Source organism: Astyanax mexicanus, chromosome 4 (assembly GCF_023375975.1).
Source record: "Astyanax mexicanus isolate ESR-SI-001 chromosome 4, AstMex3_surface, whole genome shotgun sequence".
Lineage (NCBI taxonomy): Eukaryota > Metazoa > Chordata > Actinopteri > Characiformes > Acestrorhamphidae > Astyanax > Astyanax mexicanus.
Genome location: NC_064411.1, coordinates 58,131,871 through 58,142,500, shown reverse-complemented (window position 1 = coordinate 58,142,500; position 10,630 = coordinate 58,131,871). Strand labels below are relative to the sequence as shown.

Below are 10,630 nucleotides of genomic sequence, written 5' to 3'. Positions count from 1 at the left end.
ACCTCATTGATCATTCTGCGCTGTGCTCTTACAGTCACCTTTACAGGACTTTACCACGCTCTAGTTAGCTCTTAGAAAAGTCATTAGTCTAGAGGTTCACATACTTTTTACGCCCCTCACTGTGAATATTAACATGTTGTGTTCAATAAAATCATGCAAACATATAATTGCAGACTGTGTTTGTCTATTGCTGTGACGTATATAAAGATTAGAACACATTTAATCACCAATTTATGCAGAAATACAAGTATAATCCCAAAGAGTTCATATATATTTTCCTGCAATGCCCAGGTCTGCACTAGATGATGATGTTTGTGATGTTTGTGACTCTGTTTATAACTGTTATTTGTGAAGATGGTCTGAGATAAAGAGAAATGATGATCTCAGCAGCAGCTCCATCCTGAATCTGAATTATATTTATATATATTTCTCAGCGTTCGGCGCTGTCCTGCTGTTTTCCATCAGAACGCTGTTTTAGTAATTCAGCAATCAGAAATACCAGCAGCTGCTCTCAGAGTACCTTCAGCTCCCAGTTCACCCACCACTTTAACCCTCTGAGTACCTTCAGCTCCCAGTTCACCCACATCTTTAACCCTCTGAGTACCTTCAGCTCCCAGTTCACCCACCACTTTAACTCTCAGAGTACCTTCAGCTCCCAGTTCACCTACCACTTTAACCCTCAGAGTACCTTCAGCTCCCAGTTCACCCACATCTTTAACCCTCAGAGTACTTTCAGCTCCCAGTTCACCTACCACTTTAACCCTCAGAGTACCTTCAGCTCCCAGTTCACCCACCACTTTAACCCTCTGAGTACCTTTAGCTCCCAGTTCACCCACATCTTTAACCCTCTGAGTACCTTCAGCTCCCAGTTCACCCACCACTTTAACCCTCTGAGTACCTTTAGCTCCCAGTTCACCCACCACTTTAACCCTCAGAGTACCTTCAGCTCCCAGTTCACCCACATCCTTAACCCTTTGAGTACCTTCAGCTCCCAGTTCACCCACCACTTTAACCCTCAGAGTACCTTCAGATCCCAGTTCACCCACCACTTTAACCCTCTGAGTACCTTCAGCTCCCAGTTCACCCACCACTTTAACCCTCTGAGTACATTCAGCTCCCAGTTCACCCACCACTTTAACCCTCAGAGTACCTTCAGCTCCCAGTTCACCCACCACTTTAACCCTCTGAGTACCTTCAGCTCCCAGTTCACCCACATCTTTAACCTTCAGAGTACCTTCAGCTCCCAGTTCACCCACATCTTTAACCCTCTGAGTACCTTCAGCTCCCAGTTCACCCACCACTTTAACCCTCTGAGTACCTTTAGCTCCCAGTTCACCCACCACTTTAACCCTGTGAGTACCTTCAGCTCCCAGTTCACCCACCACTTTAACCCTCAGAGTACCTTCAGCTCCCAGTTCACCCACCACTTTAACCCTCTGAGTACCTTCAGCTCCCAGTTCACCCACCACTTTAACCCTCTGAGTACCTTCAGCTCCCAGTTCACCCACATCTTTAACCCTCTGAGTACCTTCAGCTCCCAGTTCACCCACCAGTTTAACCCTCTGAGTACCTTCAGCTCCCAGTTCACCCACCACTTTAACCCTCTGAGTACCTTCAGCTCCCAGTTCACCCACATCTTTAACCCTCTGAGTACCTTCAGCTCCCAGTTCACCCACCAGTTTAACCCTCTGAGTACCTTCAGCTCCCAGTTCACCCACCACTTTAACCCTCAGAGTACCTTCAGCTCCCAGTTCACCCACCACTTTAACCCTCTGAGTACCTTCAGCTCCCAGTTCACCCACCACTTTAACCCTCTGAGTACCTTCAGCTCCCAGTTCACCCACATCCTTAACCCTTTGAGTACGTTCAGCTCCCAGTTCACCCACATCCTTAACCCTTTGAGTACGTTCAGCTCCCAGTTCACCTACATCTTTAACCCTCTAAGTACCTTTAGCTCCCAGTTCACCCACCACTTTAACCCTCTGAGTACCTTCAGCTCCCAGTTCACCCACCACTTTAACTTTATATATATATATATATACACACATATTTGCTTGACCAGTGTAAGGTATACTCTTGTGTACAGTATTGTAACTGTCTCCCTCTCTCTCTCTCTCTCTCTCTCTCTCTCTCTCTCTCCTGTCTCTCCCTCTCTCCTGTCTCTCTCTCTCTCTCTCTCTCTCTCGCTGTGGGATTGTGGGTAGAGGGTGCGTTGGGAGCGGGACTGGTGAGACTGTTTGGGTGTTTTCCCCTTTTTTTCAGTCTGCTTGTCCATTCGGAGTTATTTCTAAAGCAAAGTGAAAAGTAAAAGTTTTAGTTTCGGTTTCTGTTGGAGTACTTCGTCTCTGGGCCGATCGACTGGGCCTGGTGGCGGAGTGCGGGGATGGCGTCCCGCCCGGCGGGGGATGCCCAGCCCCTGACGCTCCGCCACGGCGTGCGGTGTGAGGCGGGGGCCGAGGTGTCTCTGGAGAGCGTCCTGCTGGCTATTGGAGAGCAAGTGGGCTGCGATAATATAGTGTCTGCTTCGCGGATGTACAGGGCAGTGGTGGTGTTTGTGAAGGACAGAGAGCTGGTTCACACGCTGGTTGAACATGGAATCACGGTAAGTGATCAGTATTTTGCTGTTACTCCGTTGTTTACCGAGAATGCTAAAGTTATTATCTCAAACGTGCCGCCGGTCATCCCAAACGAGCTTATTAAGCAGGAGCTCATGCGCTTCGGCAAGCTTGCCAGCGATATTTGGAAAATCCCGTTAAACTGTAAAAGTCCAGGGCTAAAACATGTGACGTCTTTTAGACGGCGGGTTCTAATGGTGCTAAGAGTTCAGAGTAACGTATGAAGGGAAATCTTTTATGCTTTTTGCGAGTACTGGAAATATGCGCTGTTTCGAGTGTGGGGACATCGGTCATAAGAGGCTGGTGTGCCCACACAGCGCGGGTGCAGCAGGGCCTAGTGGTGTGAGGGTGGAGAGGGGTCAGGGTGCAGCAGGGACTAGCGGTGTGAGGGTGGAGGAGAAGGTTGGGCCTGTTGACAGCGGGACAGGTGGTGAACAGGCAGGTGTAGTTGGTAGGGCGATGGTCAGGGAAGAGTCTGGTTCAGGTGATGGGGAGATGGTGGGTAAAAGAGCTAGACTGGAAGAGGGTGAGGTTGGTTCAGTGGATGGTTTAGGTGAGGGTGAGACTGTTGGTAAGAAAGCTAGACTGGAGGAAGGAGAGGTTAGTGCAGGTGTTACAGGTGAGGTAGAGGCTGCTGCAGGTGGAGAAGGTGGGAGCTCTGCTGGTGGAGTGCCTGAGGTCAGTGGTGTGGTGGGTTTAGAGGGTACTGAGCAGAGTGGTGGTGGTGTGCAGGTGGATGAGTCCCAGTTAATCAGTGGTGGCAGGGTGGAGATAGAGGAGCCATGTGACTCTCAGTGTGTGGACTCTGGGGGAGCTGGTGGTAGTATAGCGTCAGGTGAGGATTTGGCAGATATGTCAGGTGAACTGGATGATCTCCTTTCAGATCTCTCTGATATAGCCCCACAGGTTGGTGAAGATCTGTACTCTTTTTTGGATGAGACTTTTGGAAAACAGGTGGAGGTCCGTGAGTATTTCCCAGATGTAAAAAAATTCTTGGCTTCTGTAGCAAAAATTCAAGCAACCGTGAGCTTTGCTGAACTGAGTAAAAAAAAAAGGTTCAGGCTTAAAAAATTTGTGACAAGACTGCGAAAGGGAAAAGAACCTGCTAAATGATTATCTGAATGGACAGGTCACAAGGGGTGTCTTCTTTTTCATCTGTATATCTCTTTCTCTGTCTCTTTTCTCTTTTTCTGTTTTTCTTCATGAATAGGCTTAGAGTGGGATCTCTAAATATTAATGGGGGTAGAGATGTAAATAAGTGAGCTCTTGTTGCAGAATTAATTGAGCATAAGCGTGTAGATGTTGTGTTTTTACAGGAAACTCATGGAGATTTAGATGATGAGACAGAGTGGAGAATGTGGTGGCAGGGGAATTTGTATAATAGTTTTGGGACAAACCTAAGTGCTGGTATTGCTATATGTTTTTCTAAATTTTTAACACTGTCTAATGTTCGCTGTGTGGAAGTAGAGCGTGGGAGGGTTTTAATGGTAAAGGCTGAGATAGAAGGATTTAGTTTTGTTTTTGTGAATGTGTATGCCTCTAATAATGGCAGTGAAACAGTAAGACTGTTTCACAAGCTTAAAAGCTTTCTTCAGCAACACAGTAGTAACTGTACAATAGTTATGGGGGGTGATTGGAATTGTACAGTTGATTTCACCTTGGATAGAACTGGGGAGGAGCCCCACCCACAGTCAGGTTTGGAACTGAAGGGTTTACTCAGGGAGTGTGGGCTGGTGGATGTGTGGCGGGATAGGAATGATTGAGTACAGCAGTACACATGGGGATAAGCGCAGCTAGACTGGATAGGTTTTATTTTTCAGGCACTGATGAAAACATGGTTCTTAATGCTTGTATTTTTCCTTCTGGCTTCTCTGATCATCAGTTGATCACAACAGATCTAATGCTATCCAGGACTAGAAAATATGGCTGTTATTGGCGTTTGAATCTGAAGCTGCTCCAGGATGAGCTGTTTTGTCAAAGCTTCGTTGTGTTTTGGGAAGGGTGGAGGCAACATAAGGGGGATTTTAATAATTTATGTTCATGGTGGGAAGTTGGAAAAACTCAAATTAAGATTTTCTGCCAGCAGTATTCTGCACTTACATCAGCCACTTTTAGTGACACTGTTCAGGGTCTTGAGAGAGAGATTGAAGCCCTTGAGAAGGATATTATTGGTAGTAATGATTTGAGTAAGAGACATGTGTGGGAGAGAAAGAGGCAGGCTTTGAGCTCTGTGTTACAGGAGAAGGCCAAGGGGGCGCTGATACGAGCTCGCATGTCCAACATTAAAGACATGGACGCTCCTACCTCTTTCTTTTTTAATCTGGAACGTAACGCCAGGCGTCAGGACCAGATGCTGTATCTTCGGGGCCCTGACGGGTCTCTTATCACAACACCAGCTGCGATGAGGGGGGTGGCTGCAGATTTCTACACTGATCTATACAGCGCTGATCCATGTGACCTTACCTGCAGAGAGGAGCTACTGAAGGGACTACCCAAATTGGAAGCTGACCGCTCTGAAGCCTTGGATGCTAATATTGAACTGCAGGAGCTTACTGCAGCTGTTCAGCAGCTCTCAACCGGACGCGCGCCGGGTATAGACGGCCTCCCTGCCGAGTTTTATAAGCTTTTTTGGTCCTTAATTGGAACTGATTTTTATGATGTTTTTAAGTTGTCCCTGGACAGAGGCAGGTTGCCTGTCAGCTGTACTAGGGCAGTACTGTCTTTACTGCCCAAAAAAGGAGACTTGGGACTTTTGAGAAACTGGAGACCTGTGGCATTGCTTTGCACGGACTATAAAATCCTGTCCAAATCCCTTGCTAATAGACTGAAGGAACATATTGGTTCATTGGTCCATCGTGACCAAACGTATTGTGTGCCACATCGCACGGTTATGGACAATCTGTTTCTTGTCCGTGATGTTCTTGATCTGTGTAATTCTTGTAATTTTGGTTTGTTATCCATAGATCAAGAAAAAGCTTTTGATAGGGTAGACCACTCTTACCTGATTGATACACTTGGTGCATTTGGTGTGGGTAATGTTTTTATGTGTTGGATGAAACTTTTATATACTGATGCCACAGTAATGCTTAAGGTTGGGGGTGGGCTTAGCCGTCCTATAAAAATGTCTCGGGGGATTCGGCAGGGTTGTCCGATATCTGGCCTTTTATATAGCTTAGCTCTTGAGCCTCTTTTATGTCGTCTCGGAGCTGAGCTAACAGGACTTTCTGTAAAAGGCCTGCATAATAATGTTGTATTGTCGGCATATGCCGATGATGTAACTGCTGTTATTAAAGGAGAGGAGGATGTCCAGGCTCTTACACGCTGCCTGAATATGTACGGGAGAGCTTCCTCTGCCCGAGAGAATTGGGCTAAGTGTGAAAGCCTTATCACAGGGCAGTGGCAGGACAGAGGTTTCCCAGTGTTGCCAGAGGGTTTGCAATGGGGAACTGTTGGTTTTAAGTATTTGGGAGTGTATTTGGGTACTCCAGAGTTCCAAAGAAAAAATTGGGAGGGGCTAGAGGAAAAAGTATGTGCCAGGTTATCTAAATGGACCTGGATTCTGCCTCGGCTGTCTTATAGGGGGAGAGTTCTGGTAGCCAACAACCTGATTGTTGTGGCATCGCTTTATTGTTCTGGAGCCGCCTCTCTCCTTAGTCCGGGAGATCCAGAAAAAAATTGTGGATTTTTTTTGGTCTGGACAACACTGGACCCGTGCCCCGGTTCTTTTTTTGCCGGTGCATGAAGGGGGTCAGGGTCTGATTGATGTAAGGTGTCGCATTCAGACCTTTTGTTTGTAGACAGTGGAGAGAATTTTGTCCCAGAACGGAATGGCATGGGCTGCTACAGCCTGCCTACTTTTACAGCGAGTGGAAGACCTGGGCTATGATAAACATCTGTTTGTCCTTCAGCTCAAGGAAATGGACTTTTCTGGGACTACACCATTCTACCAGTCCGTGTTGAAGGCATGGTCTTCTGTTTTGGTGACTGACAGGGCTAATAGACCATGCACCTGTGTGGAAGATGAGCCACTGTTCTACAACCCCCTGATCCAGGCTCGGTGTTTAGCATCCAGGAGTGTTCAGCGGTGCTTAGTAGGAGCAAAGATCACTACTGTTGGAGGCCTCGGAGTCAGGGGAGACTGGAAGACGGTGAGCACTCTGAAGGCTGAGACGAGGATCAGGTCTGACCGTCTGCTTCAGAGGGTCCTGGAGGAGGTGGCGATGGAGCGACTCCCTCACCTTTTCCCTCCTTGTCCATTAAAATGGCTGTGGGGGATTCTCTAGGTGAAGAGGGCTCGCTTCTGTCCTATACGGTTCCTGTGTTGACGACGCTGGAAGATGCCTCCAGGAAAGCGTTATATGGAGCGTGTGTAAAGGTGAATCATGGACAGGCTCTTTTTGGTTTGCAGGACTCTAAATGGACTGGGTTGTTGGCGCCGGGCTCTTCTCCCCGGGGATGCTGGAGGTCCCTGTATAAGCCTCCTATAGAGAGGCGAACAGCGGACCTTCAGTGGAGGATAATACACGGGGCAGTAGCCACCAATAGATATTTGGCACATATCAACCCGGCTGTGGGTAGAGGGTGCCCGTTCTGTGGCAGTGATGAAACACTGGGTCATCTCTTCCTGCAGTGTGTTAGATTGGCAGGTCTGTTTGCACTTCTGGAAGAATGGTGCAGGGGGCTCGGGGTGGTATGGGCTGAAAGCCTGTATGTATTTGGTCCTAAATATGTTTCTGCACAGAGAGGTAAAATCTGCTTGGTGAATTTTCTGTTGGGCCAGGCTAAGCTTGCTGTCTGGCTCACTAGGAAGAATAAAATGCAGGGCAGAGGGACTATAGACCCGGTTTTGCTGGTAAAGGCTCTGATACGGATCAGGCTCCGTGTGGAGTTTGCGTACTTTAAATTGACTCACAGACTGCTGGAATTCTCTGGGGTGTGGGGAAAGGGGGAGATACTATGTTCAATTAATGATGATGAGTTTTTAATTCTAAATGTGTAATTTTTTACTTGAATTCTGTTATAGACAGGATTTTCTTTTTTTTTGTTTCACCGGATGATGGTTTGATGATAATGTGATTAATAAATGTGATTTTTAACGGTCTCTCTCCCTCTCTCCTCTCTCTCTCTCTCTCTCTCCTATCTCTCTCTCCTGTCTCTCTCTCCTGCCTCTCTCTCCTGTCTCTCTCTCTCTCCTGTCTCTCTCTCTCTCTCTCCTGTCTCTCTCTCTCTCTCTCTCCTGTCTCTCTCTCTCTCCTGTCTCTCTCTCTCTCTCTCTCCTATCTCTCTCTCCTGTCTCTCTCTCTCCTGTCTCTCTCTCTCTCTCCTGCCTCTCTCTCCTGTCTCTCTCTCTGTCTCTCTCTCCTGTCTCTCTCTCTCTCTCCTGTCTCTCTCTGTCTCTCTCTCCTGTCTCTCTCTCTCCTGTCTCTCTCTCCCGTCTCTCTCTCTCTCTCACTCTCTCCTGTCTCACTCTCTCCTGTCTCTCTCTCCTGTCTCTCTCTCTCTCTCCTGTCTCTCTCTCTCTCTCTCTCTCTCCTGTCTCTCTCTCTCTCTCCTGTCTCTCTCTCTCCTGTCTCTCTCTCTCTGCAGCTGGAGTGTGTGATAACGTTCTCCTGAGGTGTCAGAACGGAGGTGTTTGTCAGCGGCAGCAGCAGAGCTGCCAGTGTCCGGCCGGGTTCTCCGGGGTTCTGTGTGAGCGGGTTCAGTGCCAGGGCGAGACCTGCCAGGACCTGAACTCGGGCTGCCGGCTCCGACCCGGCGCTCCGGTGCTGCTGGTTCTGCTGGCACTGGTCTCCACCGCGTTGGACAGCTGGGGACGGTCGTCTCTCTGAGGAACACAGTGAGGAACCGAGTGGACATAATGGACGAGGTGGACGTGGTGGTGGACGGAGACTGTACGAATGAACCGAGACGTTTGGGTCGGTACGCTGGTCTCTGGACATTTTTACCAGAACATTTAGACCTGGATCTGAAGGTTCTGAATCAGAATGAACAGCCAACCAACTGTCCAATCACAGCCCATGAATACGCTCTAGCGTAGCTAACGTTACGAGATTTTACAGAATGATGCAAAACATCCAATTCAACCCTAATGGGAGACTGTAGCTCACCTCAGTGTATATCCTCCTGAGACCCAGCTTTAGTTTGCGATTAGTTACGAGAACTAAGGGTACGGGAACTGAGAGCACTTTATCTGAGGAGCTCCTGCTGCTGTTCTTTACTGTATGAGTGTTTTTATCCAAGTAAAATAGAAAAACAAAAGCAAACGGGTGGAGTGGGATGCTTGTGGGCGGGATTTAAAAGATATAGGAAAACATTGTCCATTTTTGTAAAGCACTATATTGTTACTGATCTGTTATCTATAAAACTTTCAATAAAAACTTGATTACAGTAAAAACTATCAATCCACAGACAAAAGTTCTGAGTACAGAATCATTTCATTCATTTATTTATAAAAAATGTAACTTTGTCTTTGTACAAGAAGTAATATCTGCAAAAACGTCCTCAGTACGTCCTCAAATGGGAACATATATTAAAAAATATATATATATTTTATTTATTTTTTCGGAATTGATTGTAATGTTGTCGTTTGACCACTAGATGGTACGAAAGTGTCTTCATACGAGGCCATCGTTCAAAGGGTCAATGTTTTAAATGATTATAAAGATTATCATGATGCAGAGAAGCAGTAGCGTCCACATATGAGGACGCAGGGTCTCAAGAGGATATGACCGTACCCATATTTAGAGTGTTTTTTTGTATTTTTCACATTTTCACATCTTTCAACTACAAACTTAGCAGCACATGACTGTGAAGTAAAACGAAAATGATACTTTAAAGTCTTTAAAATGAGTATTCAGCCCCTGATATCGATACTTAGTGGCTGCAGGTCTTTTGATGTTTGTTTCTACCAGCTTTGATCATCTAGAGACTTTTGAGATTTTGACCTAATTCTTCTTTATAAAACAGCTGAAGTTCAGCCTGATTGGATGGAGAGCTGTGGATCTCCGCAGCTCCTCCAGAGTGATCATGGGTCTCTGGGCTCTCCTTGCTGGATCTGGTTGGTTCATGTCTTGGTTGGTTTGTAGAAACAGTTTCATTGAATGATCAAAGCTTCACAGTTATGTGCTACAATGTATTAGTTAATCTCTTAAAATCTCAATAAAATACATTTTATTCATTAGGTTTGTAGTTATAAGGTGACAAAATGTAAAAAAGTTCAAGGGATACGAATACTTTTGCAAGTATATACATTATATAGTATATTTATATACTGTGATTTGATACAATCTTTTTTTCTCTTCAGCTCTTTTCCTTTGAACATCTTTTTAATCTCTTCCTTTTGATCACTTTATACATTATTTTCCTTTGATCCCATTTAAAGCTCTTTTGCTTTGAATGTTCCTTTCATTTGATTCTTTTTTTCGACAGGTTTCTTTGATCTTGTGTCTTTTTGAACTATCTTTCACATTGTTTTCCCCCAAATTATTTTCCTTTAAACATTCGATTAAACTTTTCGATAGTTTTTTTCATCTTCTTTTCTTTGATTTTTTTCTTTCCAACTCATTTTTAACTTTACCTTTAATTTACAATTACAATTACTTTTAATTACAGCCTGCAATTATACAACTACAAAGTGTTTTCTATATGATTATATGAGCTATTAGATATTAATTATACACTACATTTAAATATTATGATTTGTTACACTATTTTTTTCCCATTATTTTCCTTTGAACATCTTTTTACACTTCTTATGTTTGATACATTTTTTCCAACAGGTTTCCTTTGATCATGTTTGTTTTAATATTATTTTATTTTTTTTATTCTGATTTCCTTCAAACATGTTTTTTTAACATTTCCTTTGATTTACAATTACAATTACAATTACTTTCAATTACAGCCTGCAATTACAAAATTACTCTGTATAGTGTCCTCAGTATTTGATCAGTGGAGATATCAGATATTAATAATACTCTAAATTCTGAATTTAGATATAGAGTGATAAACACTGAGGT

General features: G+C 45.1%; 1 protein-coding gene across 1 annotated transcript in view; it reads left to right on the top strand.

Annotated features, from left to right (window-relative positions):
- The window catches only part of LOC103038436 (netrin-G1), a 93,667-nt gene extending 83,654 nt beyond the window's left edge, over positions 1-10,013 (top strand). The window contains exon 7 of the mRNA XM_022668371.2: positions 8,202-10,013. Coding sequence (XP_022524092.1) covers positions 8,202-8,443 — 242 coding nt within the window. The 3' untranslated portion in view covers positions 8,444-10,013. The remainder of the gene's footprint in view (positions 1-8,201) is intronic.
- Positions 10,014-10,630: the final 617 nt, after the last annotated feature.